The sequence below is a fragment of the Grus americana genome, chromosome 2, assembly GCF_028858705.1.
Source record: "Grus americana isolate bGruAme1 chromosome 2, bGruAme1.mat, whole genome shotgun sequence".
In the NCBI taxonomy this organism is placed as follows: domain Eukaryota; kingdom Metazoa; phylum Chordata; class Aves; order Gruiformes; family Gruidae; genus Grus; species Grus americana.
Window position 1 is genome coordinate 60,770,139 of NC_072853.1, and position 16,782 is coordinate 60,786,920.

At 40.5% G+C, this 16,782-nt stretch overlaps 1 protein-coding gene across 1 annotated transcript; it reads right to left on the minus strand.

Moving 5' to 3' along the window:
* Positions 1-4,693: 4,693 nt before the first annotated feature.
* On the minus strand, positions 4,694-16,440 carry DSEL (dermatan sulfate epimerase like). The gene is made up of 2 exons (XM_054817382.1): positions 15,833-16,440; positions 4,694-15,066 (listed from the first exon to the last, which is right to left on the minus strand). The coding sequence occupies exon 2, from the start codon at positions 14,105-14,107 to the stop codon at positions 10,457-10,459; it is 3,651 nt and encodes a 1,216-aa protein (XP_054673357.1). The 5' UTR covers positions 14,108-15,066; positions 15,833-16,440; the 3' UTR covers positions 4,694-10,456.
* Positions 16,441-16,782: the final 342 nt, after the last annotated feature.

A 16,782-nucleotide genomic window follows, 5' to 3' on the forward strand; every position in this document is an offset into this window, starting at 1 on the left:
TGTATTTGTTTTGAGGAAGGTAATGTTTTTTGTTTTGTTTTGTTTTAAATAAAATGGGTGTAATTTCAACATAAGATGATACAATTATATCAATAACTGTAAAGAAAATAATGATAAATTTTTATGCTTCATTTTGTTGGTAAAAGAAGACATTTTGAAGTGCTGTAGTTTGCAACCACAGTTATATTCTGACTACTTTCTCTAATTTGTGACTTTATGAAATTCTGATAAGATTCCTTCACAAAATGCCCAAACGTATGATTTCTATTTTTAAAGCAACAGAAAGAAAAAGTCATGAAACAGTTCATGAAATTCACTCCTGATAAACAAATATATCTTTCTAACACAGATAAATAAAAATTTTATAGGGAAACTGCACAGTACAAAAAAAGGGGAGGAACAAAGGATGATCAGTCTCAGAACACTTTCCGGTAAAAAGCCACACTAGCAAAAAGGAAGTGCTTCATTTGCAAGGAAAACATAATCCACAAGCTAAAGATTTCCCAGTAAGCTTCATGTATCAGAGTCTGTTTTAAGTTCTAAATTCAAGGCAAAGTCAGTGTATTTGCCAAGAGCCTTCACCACCTTAAGTTCTCTCTGCACTTCACTGCATATATTTTCTGTGTAAGACTTAGTTCCACACCACAGACATTGCTTGCTTTCCAGTGTTTCAACTCTCTCCCAAAGTTAGCAGGACTTTATGAATTTGTTGATATACGTGCACAGCATATATACTACACTACACTTGATCTTAGCCAAAAGGCCGAGAAGCCCCTCACTACAGGAAAGACATTTGGTGCTGGAGTGCATCCAAAGCTGGTGATGGGTCTAGAGCACAGGTCTTATGCGGAACGGCTGAGGGAACTGGGGTTGTTTAGCCTGGAGAAAAGGAGGCTGAGGGGAGACCTTATCGCTCTCTACAACTACCTGAAGGGAGGTTGTAGCCAGGTGGGTGTTGGGTCTCTTCTCCCAAGTATCAAGGAATAGGACAAGAGCAAATGGCCTCAAGTTGCACCATGGGAGTTTTAGATTTTATATTAGAAAAAATTTCTTCACTGAAGGGGTAATCAATCACTGGAACAGGCTTCCCAGGGAAGTGGTTGAGGCATCATCCCTGGAGGTATTTAAAAGATGTGTAGATGTGCTGCTTAGAGACATGGTTTAGTGGTGGACTTGGCAGTGCTGGGTTAATGGTTGGACTAAAAGTCTAAATGATTCTATGATTCTATACTGCAAATGACTATGTTTAAAGATAAGTTGCACATGATTCATAGAAGCAGACTGAGATTTGAGCTATTTAAATTCAATTTCCATTATAACTATAGAATTATCTGTAAGCCTTATGTAAGTTACTGGACTTTTAATCTCTAAAATATAGATGCTAATAGTTATTTACCATTTAGACTATGAGATCTTTAAAGTTATGGACCATTTCTCCCAGTGTTCTCACACTTACTAATAATAATATAGCTCTAATAGTAACAAAAACTAAAACCAAAATTGAGTTACTAAATCTTCACCGATAACATGAAATAAAAGCCAGTAAGTACAAGAGTAGTGCAAGGTATCAAAATACAGGTAAGACTACCTTTACTTGAGGTTATTACATCTGCCTTCAGTTAAACGTTGCTTGTTTATCTAGCTGATTCTGTTTCAGAAGTCCAACAAAAGCAAATTGGTCATATTTGTACTTGGTTTGCAGGATACATTCTAGAGCATGAATAGTAAAAATTTAATAACACACTTAATGGCAGTTCTGCTAAATTGACCCTACAGATTTTTTTTTTTTTCCAAAACTTTAATACCATCTGAATGTTTTTATTTTATTATTTATTTATTTATATTTAACTTTAAAAGGGAATTGAGTAACTTTTTTCCCCTTTTGTTTTCCTTGCACCTTTGAATCAAAACCAAAATTGCACCTAGATTAATTTAAGAGGCAATAAAGCAATGACATATGTATTAGCTGTTTAAAACTGTACTTTTAAGTTATAAACTTCTCAAGGGAGATTCTACAAAGGATGCTACAAGTACGTTGCTGTGCAGAGTCAACTGAACTAAATGCAGATGAAGCCGATTGCTGGCAAACACATTCAATCTGTGAACAATGAATATCAGAGCTTTTTCTTTATTGTCTATCCTGGCTCTTTACTACTCGTTACATTCACTTCATGTGTTAAAGGTACTAAGGTGTGGCTATTATCAAAGAAAGATGGAATACAAATAGGTAAATTCCTATACACTGAAGTCAACAGGATCATTGATTATGTAAGATTTGCAAATGCACCCTGGAGAGATTTAGAGGTACAGACATACCAGTGACAGCAGCTTAAAAAAATCCTAGTATACCAACAAAGCCAGGGTATCTTCATGTAGGTTTGCTCTTTTCTTTCAGCAAATAGAAGGAAATTCATCTTAGCCTAGCTTGCATTTAAAGAGGGTCATGAAGGTTACTAATTAGGCTGAGGAATGGATGAGAGCTACATCCATACTTTTTAAGATCTTATTATGAGACTGGCCTAATCATGACTAACTGATAGTTTTCTGTCTATAATATGCATGTTTTCACATCACCTCTATTTTGTTCAGCAACAGTGCAGTCGATTCTTTAACATGAAACAATTCTTTATTACAGAAATCAACTTTTCTTTCAAATGCATCACCAAAGGATGCTGGCAATTGAGAAAGCATCAATATTGAATCTATACCCAGCAGGTAAAGCTGCATCCTCTCATTGAAAAACATCCTTTGGTGCCAAAAATGCTTTTATAGAGCTACACTGGGTAATAGCTATCTAGTTACAAATTAACAGTGTGGGAGTACAAAAGAATAGCACTGCTTTGAAGAAAAGAAAAAAAATCCAAATACATACAAACAAAAAGTTCCTTTTAACTTCTCTTTTCTTCAACACTCTTATGGTAATTTGAAAAAGACAATGTTCAGCTGATCAGTTAAAGTGAGTAATAAAGTCTATTATTCAGGCATTCATAGTGCATGATATGGCAGCTCATTAAGACCTAAATATTCCAACACACGCTTTCAGGTCTATTCTCTTCAGTAGCTTAACATTTTGTTTCTCCTGTTTGTCAGTTCATTTCTGTTTACCTATCTTAGTCCTCACCAGGTCTGAGATTACGTGTCTTGAAATCAAGTGGCATCTGTAGGATGTAATTTATGAAAAGAATAGACTGGAACATCCTGAAACACAACAGAAGGTTCAAGAAAGTGTAACAAAATTAACATTTCAAACTAAGATTCAGAAAACACAGGATAAAATCTATTTCTAGGCAAGTTGTAGGATGGAAACACAAAAAGGTCTGAAAAAAACCCAAAGAAAATGTAAGCAACTCCTCACCTGAAAAGCAATTAAGAGTGAAAATATTAATGGCCTCCACAAAAACAAGCGTGCATTTATTATCTCTGACGGCCTGCCTTTTATCATGTTCTTGATATTAGTTTCCTCTGAGCTTTGTACATTGGATTTATTCACTTTGAATAACCTTCCAAAAAATAGCTGGAGACAAATATTGCAAAGCATTTGCAAGAGACAGCAACATTTGTTTACGTCACACCTTTTTGCTCTTATCATAGCAGGCATTTTCCATGTAACTCTCCCAAAAGCTGGGTTCAAGATTCAGAAGGTTAAAAAAACCTTGTACTTGTGAAAGTACAGTGACAAGACCTAGGATGAGCTACAAAGGACAAGCACATTCCACCCACCAACTGCAAAATACCTCAGCACCCACTTACAGACAAGGCACAGGGCTAACACCCTCTGGAAAAAAACCCAACATTAAACCTATTTCACAGCTAAATATAACCTCATCAAGACTTAAAAACATGCAAACCTTTGCTTTACAACATGCTGAAGTTCACAGGAGAGAGAGAATCAGGTCTTATTCTTGCTATGTTCAAGATATATCCCAGGCACCTTCCGCTAAATTAAAAATGGACAAAAAAATCAGTTAGTTAAACATGTAAAACTCTGCTGCAGGAAACTAGCTGCAGTTCTGATGCACCTGCAGTGGGTTATAGACCTTTGCAGCAATAAGGATGCTGAACTACCTGTGCCTCTGGATCTGACAGATAACTGCCTGCGCCAGCCCACCTTCAGTGAGAGATCCAGAGGGCTGCAGTGATTCCAGTTAACTTACTTGATTATATGTCTCTTTTTTTTTTTAATTTTTTATTAAATTAAACACAGAAGAGAACTTTCATGGCTGCTGGAACTTGCCTACTTACATTGTTAAACTGTTAGAATGGTCTCTGGGCCAAATATCAATCTCCGAAAAAAAAAAATGCTGGGTATAGTTCAGGAATTAGAAGAGGCACAATTCTAAATATCCAGTTTTTATATAGCTACAGTGTTTATAGACTAAGAGACTTGAAAATTATGGATTGCACCAGTTGTCCAGTGCCCAAGAACTGAGTGGGAAATCACTCTTTTTGTTCTAGGAATACAGCTATTTTGTGGTCTGTTACTTAACATCAAAATTACTGTGCATCTGAGGGCAGACAGAATTGGGTCTTGCCATCAATACTTTCTGAAAGATAACAGTGGCTCCCAGATTAAAAACAAACAAAAATAGCAAATTTTTAAAAATGTAAATGCATACACTTGACTACAAAGCTTTGTGATATCCTAAGTGGTGAAATAATTTAAGGAAAAAAGAAAAAAAAAAACACAAAAGTATTATTTTACTAACAACAGTTTTATTTTATGCAGGATGTTTCATAAAAATTTATGCACTAGAACTGCTCAGACACAGAAATCTACTTAGATGTAAGACCACACACATTTAAAGCCAAATTCACCCCACTTCCTTTGAGGGCTTTCAGTGGGCATCTAAAGTAAGAGTTTAGTCACACTTGGCCTTTGAGGATTTACAAAGAGGTAAGCAATGCCTGATTTACCTTTGAAGGTGACACTTGCTTTCCATTGATTCTACAGTGACAAAGTTCCTCATTTAGGTCTGAAAGTTAAATTACCTAATGCGACACAAATGAATTCAGGTCGTGTTCTTAAACACCACAATGTTTCACAGTAAAGGCAGTAAACTAAATATTGAGTTTATACCAGCATAAATGAAGAACCTTTCAGAAATTATTCTGTTAGGCAGGTGTGAATGAAATCAGACTGTCTTTGTTCTCCCATATCACACATAATTCTCAACATATTCTCAGCTGAAAAGAGGTATAGTTTATTTTAAACCAGTATCATTTCAGTAATGTGAAATGCACTTTCCCATTATTAAGTATTTTCTGAAACAGCACAAGATTACCTATTCACATCCTTTATGAGAATAGTGTAGATCACATATCAGCAAATTTCTCTTCACTCAAGAAAAATTAAAGTCCTGACACTTGAAACTGTGCTTTGTACATTAGTTTGAATATCTGCTTGTTTCTATACCTCCTTTTATGTGTTTATAAATTTATCAGACAGCCTACAGGTAGCTTTGATAAAGGTTACAGAGCAATTTATAATTTTTTAATTATTAAAATGTATTTCCTTTTTCATCAAATAACAGGAACAGTAATCTTTCATGATCATTTGAGGTATTTACTTCCAATAATTTCTACTGTTTTGGAATATTCAGGCTAAGCAAATGATAATAGTTTGATGATAGTAGATGATAGTATTTTGGCCCTGTTGAAGTCAATGGCACAACATTCATTGAGGTCAGCAAGGCATCATTCCACTTACGGCCCAATTCTGAACAGCTCATAATTTAGGGATTTGATCTGTGACTCATAGTCCATGATATTCCACACTGAAATGCAATGAAATGGAATTTGAGACTATAAATCTCCAGACAGACTCCTCACTTGAAAAACAGCCCATTCATGATGAGATTTAAACAAAGGTTTTAGTCTGAACCAAAGCTAAAAGGGAATTGAGAGAAAGGAAGGAAAGCTTACGATGGATGCCCTCATCATAGAAGTGTTAAAATCCAGTACTTAACCTCTTAAAGAAAAAAGAAATCATTTGGATAAATTACTTCTCAGTCACCCACCTAAATAAATATCACAGTTTCTAATTAAAAAATATTCCAACATATGGAACCCAACATATGGGCCACTCGCAAAGGGGCTAATTTTTGTAACTTACAGAAATATTGAGGTAACATTTTTATCCTTAACCTTGAACTTTACACTTTAAATGTTTTCAGCAAATGCAGTATTATATTCCAAATTATGCATGTTCATGTTCTTCAAATAAACAGTGTCTCTAAGACTAATAATGGAAATAACTGACTGTCAGATGGAGCCAGGTCTTCCCTAGCAGTCACATCATTAAGTTTCAACAGCAAGTGAAACTGGTTTTATGGTTAAAAACCCAACTTGACCCATGACTGCAGCTTTACAAATGAGTTACCAGTAACTTTATAAAACCTGAAGTACATTTTTTGTTTGAATTGCATTCTAACACTATCAGAAAAGCATTACAATGTGAAATTAATTATATCATATCCATTACGCATAATCAAGGATCTTGTACAGAAATTCAACTCTGGATCGGGCAAATTAACTGTTCAAACAAATCTGACGAGGACTGCAGGCCAACTGCGTGCTAAGAGGTGAAAGGAACCAATCTGATCACAATACTGAGGCTCATCTCCACAGACATCGCTCTTGGAAAAAGCCTACTAGGAGCAACAGAGGCATTTAGGTATGCTCAGAGACTATAGATTCATGCGATTTGATAGAACTCTGAATGCCAAGACCCATGTGCATCTCCCCAGGGCCAATGTCACTTAGTTACGAAGTAAGTAAATAACTGAAATGTTTTCCTTGGCGTTTATTTTTCTTAGGTTTCCAAATATGATTCAGAGATATAAGCATTTAAATAGAGCCTGCCTTTTAAAAATATGTCAGAATCTTAGCTGTCTCATAATTGCACAGTTCTAACTACAATATAGTAAAAATAAAAACATTTAACACAGAGATAAAAAGGAGGCAAAGTTAAGATAAAGTACTGAGACTAGTTTTCATGAACATCTTTATGAAAGTGTGAAAGTGCCAGAACACTCGTCAACACAATGTACCTAAACAGATATGCTTTTCAAAAAGGTCTAACAATTCCCAAATTTTACTGACAGTCTTAAACATTACTATATGGAGAAAGGGGATGTCTGTCTACATAGTGACGATTCTTCCTCTGGATGCTACTGACAGAACAGAATTCTGAGGATAACTGCACACCCACAAAATCATTTCATATTACAAAATTGTACTCATATTCTTCATACAGGGAGCCACACTAGTCTCAATGGAAACATCTGCATAAGAAAAAAAAAGATTTAACAACTGATTTAAGATCAGCACAGACATAAAATTGGAATTTATCCTTTAACAGAGAAAAACAAGTTTATTTTTTTAATTTTTTTATCACCAGGCCTCCACAGTATTCCTGCTTCTCCATACCACAAATGTCACTTCATGGATGGTGCCACTGAAATTTATTCTCCGAAGTTCCAGATCTGCATCTTTTTGTGGGCATTCTCATTCACCATATGCACGTTTATTCAGCTTTCTGCTACATCTTGGGTTGCTATTCATACAGCTAGAAGACCTCAATCTCAACACAAAGTCCTTCAGCTCCATAGCTGGGCTAACTCCTGTCTGGTATTCACTTCGGTCAAGTGGTCATGTAAGTTACCATCTAAAACTCAACAAAACAATTATTTGATTGAAAATTGGAGACTTACTATTCCTTAGGCATTCTTACTCTGTTGTTCTCAAAGACACTGCTTTTTCTTTTACATATTTTTAGCATAATGATTGTAATGCATTTGCCCTCACAACAAGATCTAAAAATAAAGAACAGAGTTCTCTACTACACACAATGCAATGAAATTTGAATAATAGATTATGCATTCTTTGAACCAGGAAAGTACAGTACAGAAAAGAAATAGCTCCTAAATCTTGCATATAATTAATGATAGCAATGACGCTATTATGAATGTAAGCGCATGGGATAACCTGTATTCAAAAATCAGCACAAATGATGCTCCTGACAGACAACTCTGTCCACCAAAAAAAGCTGGTTTATAGGCTACTGTGGCATTTCATATGGCACTTTCAGGAAGGGATTTAAAGGTTTCTTTCTACTTCCACAAATACACAGTCAGTCTTAATTCTTACCTTCAGCTGCCCTAAAACATCTGACAGAGAAAAGCCTTTTTATTTGTTCTGATTCTAGAGTGTAAATCCTGGAAATAGAAGGCAAATGCTGAAACTTATCCTGTCAAGTACAGGCTGTACAGACATCAATTTTTTTTAAAAAACATATGATCAGAAATGGCTTCAAAGAGAAACCAATTTGAGAGAATGATACTTGGAAACCAAAGTTTCACTAACGTGTCAGTGTATATTAACTTGTTTAATATTTCCTTTAACATGTCATTCCATCTAGCCAGGGGTGAAATCTAGGACTGAAGGGGAAAAACCAACCGCTGCTAGTAAATGACAGCTAAGTCATGGTTAGTGAGACCACAAAATAGCAATAGCTTTATTGTGCTAGAGGCCTATTTTGACAGATTAATGGCTGGCCGAGAAAGAGCTACTTTTATCTAGGTCATAATGAGATATCACAATGTGCTCCAGAAGGTGTGAAATGTACATATGGGAGGGACAAGACGGCAGGGTATGACAGGGACATAATAGTAAGAGTGGAAGGAAAGGCAAGAACTCCTTTATATTAAAGATCAGCAAGGGTACCAGTAATCTGTACAAAGAAATTCACTGCACTTTTGACATTGTCTAATGCTTACCACCCAAATAAACAATAATTACACACATATTTCAATATAATAAGCCAAAACTCTGATCCCGGCTCCCACAAACCAGCTGAAGTGTATTTTAAGACAATTCCATTTGCAATAAAAACCAGATGGTAAAGGAAACAGATGTCTCTTTGTGATCTGATTTACACATCTGCAGACATTTACAATATGCATGCATTTCCAAAGAATGCTGAGCAAGTTAAATTGGGATTTTTTTTTCTTAATGGGCATGCGCAAACAAAGAGTGTGACTCAAGAAAATAAGCTGTGACAAAGACACATCTATGCTATCAAGCCTATCAGTTTCCAAGCCAATATCATATCACAGTGCCATGTTAAAGAACCACCAATCATGATAAAAATTGGACAACTTTGGAAATAGTTTAGTGCAGGGAAACATCACCCAAATGTGAGGTGGCTGAGGGATAGGTGATTTTGAGATTTCTCCCCTCTCTGAAAGAAGACCTGAGGTTAGCAATGGTTGCCCTTCAGAAATTCATTATACAGAAAAGCAAAACATCCCTCAGCAACACAGACCTGGAGATTTATTTAAGATCTTCTAAATCTCAGATTGCCACTTTATGCAGACATCAACAATAAGCCATTGACAATGACATAAAATATTTGCACTGGTCTCAGTGAAATTATGCACAAGAATCAGCAGAGAAATGTGTTACAACAAAGAAGGATGGAACAGTCTCACTCAAAAAGAGAAAATCCTTGCAGAACCTCTTAGACAAGAGGTACAGGATAAAGCAGTGCAAGAAGGCAAGTTGTTAACAACCTTCAAAATTAAGTTAGGTTGAGGCAGGTCAAAGCTACACAAAATCTTTTCCAAATGTAACTGCTTGTTTGGGAGATCTTGTTGGTTTCTTAGATTTTGTCCCATTTCATTTTCTCTGGATAGTTTACTTCAGGCTCACAAAGGGTACCACATTGTCAGGCATGGAGAATGAAGTCTTCTCTTTCATCAAAGCACAAACCCCAATTTAAGTGCCACATATCTGAGTTGAAGGAACCATAGCCCATAATTACATTCAATATTCATGTCCATTCCAACTCTGGACCTGTCTGCTGAGACTGTAAGTAAGCAACTAGATTCACTCAAATGTTCTGTTTCCTCCTGCTGAAGGGATGCTGAACAGCTTTAAAATTCAGCTTGTGTCTATTTTGCACCCCTACAGTGACCAGTGGCACACAGACAGAATGAATCAGTAAACCTGTCCAAAGGGGCTAATTATCATCATTGGGAACTGGGCCAGTTTAACCAGTTTAATTTCATGTAAGTCATCCTACAACCATCGGATGGTAAGTACTTTCAAGAACGAACCACTTGGGCTGGAGTCAAACTGGTGAGCTGGAGGTGAAAAGCTCCATATTCTACCACTAATCCCCTGAGCTACAGAGTCCCCAGCTGGCAGTTCTACAAAGGTTCACACAGCTTTTTTTTTTTTGAAAGGCAGCAAAAGTAGTTACAAGGTTTCTTAAAAAACAAAACAAAACAAAAAAACCCCCACACTTGCAAGAACAACTATCTTTTTCTTAAAATAATCTCTCTGAAAGTAGCAGGCTGTACACATTTTACAAGAATAAACAAACTTCTCTAATATTTGTCCACAAATTGGGAGTCAAAGATCATTAGTGCAAATTTCTGCTGACCCGCAGCATTTATTCTATAAACTTTGGGTATCCTAAATGGTCCATTAGAGAACAACAGATATCTTCAATCCGTCTAATCTCTTCATTGGGCATGTTTTTTTTCCAGGCATGAATACTACTTGGTGAAATTTCCCCTTCGTAAGGAAGATAGAAAAGACTGGTGGAGGTGGCAAATAATATTTGGTTTAAGCTAGCAGGAGGAAGAGGAATACCAAGAAAGGCAAAAACTGTTTCAGCCGTCTTCTGAGGAAAGCTCACAATATCTTCAAACTTGACCAGCTGATAATTTGTTGGCTGCAAGTCCCCATTTATTCTCAGTGCTGCTGCTGTGTTTGCTAGCCATAAATAAGACAACACAGAAACAGCATTTGAATTAGAATTTGAAAGTTCTTTTCTTAATGATTCATATTCAAAGGCATAGCCTTCATTTAAACTACATTTTCCTTTACCATTCTCCCCTTTAAACATTGCAGCCAAGCGTTGTGGAACATTTTTCAAGGAGTAAAGACTCGGCGTATTTTTGTACAACATTGAATAGATCCACGCCCGTGGGTCCCTTACTACATACAATGCTCTCATTGATGGTCCTAGGATTTCCTGAAAGAAGGGAAGCTTTAATGTCCAGCTCCCACTACTTAAACTAAGCACAGGTCGTGCATTAGGATAATAGATGAGGTGTCTTCTCAGTTCCTTAATATATTCAGCATCTTTATCTTGACTCCCTCTTGCCCTGCTTCTTTGCTCTGACAGAGATTCTCTCTTTTTGGATCTTTTCCTTTTGTCCTTGCTTATGGCAGAATGTTGAGCAATTTTACCTCTGCTGGCTTCATATAAATGAATGTTTTGTAAATGCAATTTTGTGCCCCGAACTAGAGACTGGAGCCACCCTTGGATAAGACGAAAATGACCACTCTGGACATCAGAAACCTTCCACTCACATGGGTCTACAAAAGAATCAATTTCAAATTCAGTCTCAGGAATTTCGAGATAGGGCGTAGGTATTCTGATGTATAAGAAGTCACTGCTATTGAAAAACAGCTGTTTTAAAATTTCTGCTCCAGAAGCGGGAAGTGAAGTAATGATCACATCTGGCAAAACAACAGGGTCTCCTTCTAAATGTTTGGCTTTATTGCCTTTACCATGTTCTAGCCTTGTCATGTCACTGCTCCATTTTGCACAGATGGGCTGAGTACACATGCTCCACACATCTACCAATTCAATAAGCCACAGTGTGACAACCAGTATCAGGATCCAACGCAACATTTTACTGAAGGATATGTAAAACCGCCACTGAAAAGCCAATATGACCAAACTAACACCCAAAATTAGCCCTGCAATTATGTTCACTTTGAATCCAAATGGGAAAACAATCCTATTATTTTTTATCTGTTTTTCCACAGATTCAGTACCTACACCAAACTTGGTCACTTTGTTTTCATGAACTACTTTGGCAAAACCACCAAATCCCAAGTAATCGAACCTTGTCTTTAAATTCTGATATTCAGTCACAACAGAGATGATGCTTTCGGTGGTGTTGACAGTGAGCGAAATCTGAAATCCAGATTTTGCATTATCTATGAGTCTGCAGTTAGAAACATTGACATATGGGCCATAGAAAAGGTAAACAATCCTTGTAAGCATGTTTTTCATTGGAAAGGTAACATTTACAAACTGAGTCCATCGCTTTTTGAATTCAGCAGCTTGTTCTGCCTCCTGTATCCTAGCAACAGGACTACTCCCATGATGATCAAACCAAAACATCTTGTAGTGGGCATCCCACACATCCATCATAGCTCCATTGTATTTGTTCTTAAATTTATAGGGTATGTATTTAAAATCAATGTCAAGATTATGAAAAAAGGCACTGACAGAATTTACAGGAGAGTCTTCCTCCTTCTCGATATGGTCTACTACTAACAATGTCTGAGAATTCAAGAGCAGCAAAATACGATACACACTTTTCAATTTCATTGCTGATGTGTAAGCAGATACCGCCTCACCACTCACAAACATCATGTCTCCAGCCTGGGAGGCTGTTATAATTTCTCCAGTCGAGTCCCCAACCTCATCACCAATCCACTTCAGCCACTGGGCGCACTCACCAAGCTGTCCCTCCCATGGCTGGTTGCACTGGCTCGTAGGAGATGGAGCAAAGACCAAGACATTGTTCAGGTGGCTGAGTTTAGGTCCATAAAGAGCCTCAGATACAAACACTTGTCCATTGGGAGCAAAAGTGAAAGAGTTCTGATCGGGATGTTCATGTCCCGGATTGAAACTTCTCCACCCATCAATCCAGTTATACGGTTGAAAGTGAACAATATCGTAGACAGCACGTCCACCGAGTTTTCCAGACTTAAAGGACACAAAGGTGTTTGTCTGACTGTTTCGCAATCCAGCCCCATAAGTAACAACTCCCCAGTTAGGAAACACATGCATTTTAGCAGTACCATAGTCAGGAGGCGGCTGAGGAGTGATTTCGGCAGAGTACCAAATAAATTCAGTGTGTAGTGTGCTCCACCTCTGTGCAGTGGACGGCACCATTGGCCCATCCTTGGGTCTGTGTTTTCTAATCTGCTGTGCCAGCCAGTTGCCAGCTCCATTCTTCATGACAAACTTATCCAAGAAAACCAATTGGCTCTCAGGACCATAAAACCAGTTGTAATTAGAATCTGCTATGCCCACAGTCCTCTGAAAGCCTGGCAATAGGGTGGCATAGTAAAACCAAAAGTGCATTTTGAGCCAGTTATTCTCCAAGTTGTTAATACCAAAGTGGCGCTGAGCCAGGAAAACGTACTGGGTTACTGACTTGGCTGTGTAACTCCCATAAGCTACTCCCTCATCCAGAGACCCATCTACAATATGATTGAGCAGAAACATTGTTTTCTCCATCACATCAACGACTGTGTGTTTCCAAATATTTGCCTGAGATCCTTTGTCCACCCCTGCAACTAAAGCCCCAATAAGCAAAGCAAGCATATTGGTTGCTTGGTGATTATGGAGAAGCTGCTTCCCCCAGGAACGAACCTTTGAGTACTCATACATTTCCTCACTTACAGACCATATCTTCTCCAGGTATTTTTGTCTTCTCTCGTTTTCCAGTGAATTATACAAGAAATCAAAAGCAGTGGCAAATCCTGTTAGAGAGTGACCGAGTGGCACTTCATCTCCAGGTGCATTGTCAACCAACCAGTTTTTGTAGCCAGCCATTCTATCCATATATTCTAGGGCAAAATCAAACGCAGCTTTATCGTCGGGGCACAGCAAACAATAAAATGCTAGAGGTGGCAGATTGTTACCGTAAATCTCGTTCCACTTTGCAGCAAAATCAACATGCTTGGGTGGTGGTAGGTAGTATAATGGGTTGGATAGCATAACCATCACCGCACTTCTGATGGCTCTGAAGAGATGGGAATGGCTTGTACGAGCCTTCTGCCTCAGCTCCTGGACATCTTCCGCGTCAAAATACAAGCTTGGATGAAGAACTGTTTTTTTCAGCTTCTGCTCAGCCTTAAGACCTTCGAGTTGCTGCTTTTCATATTGATCTACGTTTTCTATGAAAGTCACCCAATCAGAGTAATTGCTTACAGATTCTTCAAAAGTGAAGACAGCAAACATCATTAATGCTAGAAATAAAGTATGCCCCGTGAACATCAGAGCCATGATCCATTAGGCAGCTCCTCTTCCCCAGGCATGCATTTCCTAACAAAACACAATGTTCAGATATCAAACTTTGATCCAGTTAGTACACAAAATGAACATCTTAAGGCATACTTTTAGGAGAAAAGACTGTGCATTCTAACAGATACTCAGATTACTTGCAATCTGAGCTACAACATTGAAATAACAAGGCTCTCAAAAACTTAAATCTCAGGTGCCTTGTCTGTTCACACTTTTCTCAAACACAACACCACAGTGTAAATACTAAAATTAGAGAAAAAGTAAAATCTCTAAGATATGCATATAAAACACAGGTTGACAATGCACAGTAAGAGACTGAAACACTCTCTCTTGATAACTTGAAAAACTTGACTTGAAAAAAGGAATTGGAGTCATGCATTTACTTTTTTAAAAAGCTTTCAATCAGGTTAAATTCCACTTCCAGAGCTGACAAAAACTCCACTGATCACAAAACAATATAATTTATTCAAAACAATGGGTTGTATTTGATGAAATAGGGAATTTACAGCGCTTGGAAAACCGACTCCAAAACTGAAGTTATTGTCTTCAGCCTCCCCTTATCTCAATTTCCATACAGACTCTTTCCATCTTTCTCTTTTTGGACTCATGGGGGAGTGGGAAGGAAAAAAAATTAATAAACAAAAGATCAACATGGATGCTCCATTACTCCTTCTGGTGAAACTGCAGTGCTTTTAACCGCTATTCCCCTCTGTTTGTGAAAGGTGCCTCTGAATTAACAGTCATAGAGTATCGACATATTTTCAAGTCTTCTTTCATCTTATCTTCAGCCAATGATGCCCAAATTTTGCCTCAATGATTCAGATAATCCTGCTCCTTCCATTATGAAGCAAAAGGAAAACATGTGAAAGAGGCAGAAAGCCAACACTTTTTCGTTAAAAGAGCAGTTTCGAGTTTCCTTCCACTTTGCATGTTGGTTCTTTCTGTGGAAACAGAAAGAAAAGTTCTCTGAAGCTGTACAGGTGTCAACATATTTAAAGTAGAAATTACTTAGGATAACAAAGTATTGCTAACTTTCTAGGAAAGATGAGTTAATACAGCATTTCTTTTACAGAAATTAAATAAAAAGAAGCATTTTCAAAGTTCCACAAAATTTGTCTTTGGCAAAACAGAAATTCAGGTTGGCTATCTAAGTTCGCTTTATTTTACCTTTTCCTGCGGGACTACGAGGTCTCAGACCCTATTTTCCCATTACGCTATCAGGAGGTACCCAAGAAAACAGATTTGAAACACGCCACCAAAAATTAAATGGAGCTCAATTAAATAAATAAATAAATAAATAAATAAATAAATAAATAAATAAATAAATAGTGTATATGCCTATACAAACCACACGCGTGGTTCTGCCGCCGAAATGACGGCGTGACGGCGGGAAAGCGGCCGGACCGACCCACGGCGCCCGCCGCCGTGCCGCCCCAGGGGCGCCCGGAACGGAGCCCGACAGCGCCGCGCTTCCCCCCGCTCCGCCACCCGCCCGCGGCCGGCAGAGGGCGCCCGCCGCCGCCTCCGCCGCCGCCTTCCCTCGCTCCCCGCGCCCCGGGGCCGCACAACTTGGAACAAGTTTCGGCGGCGACCGTGGGCGCGCCCCGCACGCTCCCCCGCCGCGGCCGCCTCCCCGAACCCCTCCCGCTGCGGCCGGGAGGCTCCGTCTCCTCGCGCCCAGCGTCCCCGAGTGTCACCCCGTCTTACCGCAGCGGGTCGGGCGGGGATCGGGGCGGACGGCAGCCGCCGCGGGGCCGCGTCGCTCTGCCCCGCCAGCGCGGCCCGGGGCGCGGGGCCAGCCCCGGTCGGGGGGGGGGGCTGCGGGCGGCGGCGCGCTGCACCGGCCCCGCTAGACTGGGCCGGGTTGTGATCGGTTCCGGTCCCTTCCGCGTTGCCGCTACTTTTCACCCGGGCTGGCCGCAACTTCGGGTCCTTGCTCTCCGCCGGCGGCTCCCCAGAGTTGATGGCCAGGGAGATGCGGCGGCGGGCGCCCAGCGACGGTCGCGGGCAGCGAAGAAAACTCGCAGGGATGTCGCTCCGGAGGGGCGGGAAGGGAGGGAAGGGGAGGCGGCGGGGAGGTTGGCAGAGCCGCCCCCGGCGGAACAGGGATGTGCCGATCCTCCACGCCGTGCTCCGGCGGCGGGCGGGCTCCCGGCCCCGCCGGCGCTCCCGGCTGCTCCTCTTCCCTGCGACTGCGTGAGCTGGCCGCCGCTCCAAGCGCCGAGCCCAGCCCTGCTCCCGGCGGCGGATGCCACCGCCGTCCTGCGCCTCGGCAGCGGGCTGCCGGCGGAGCGGAGCGCAGCGCGGCGGGAGCACCCGGGGGCAGGGCCGGGGCCGGAGCCGGGGGGGGGCCGCGCCCGGGAGCGGCGGAGGGGGCGGGGGTGGGCGGGGGTAGGCGGGGCCGCTGCCCTGAGACCGCGGTGAGGGACGGCGAGGGATGATCCGAGGGGCGGGGGTGGAGCGAGTCCCGGTGCTGGGAGCTGGAGCAGCAAGCAGGTGTGAGAGGGCTCCGTGGAAGAAAAGCTGCCGTGGGGGGTCGCCTCCGTAGCCGGCCGGGCCGGCAGCTGCCGCCCCGCCGCGGGCCGGCTCCCAGCTACCGTAATGGCAGGGGGCGGCGGGCAGGGCAGGGCAGGAGCCGTCTGTCCTTTGCGTAGCAA

Coding starts and splice junctions, on each gene's coding strand:
- DSEL (XM_054817382.1), bottom strand. CDS start 14,107: ATGGCTCTGATGTTCACGGGGCATACTTTATTTCTAGCATTAATGATG.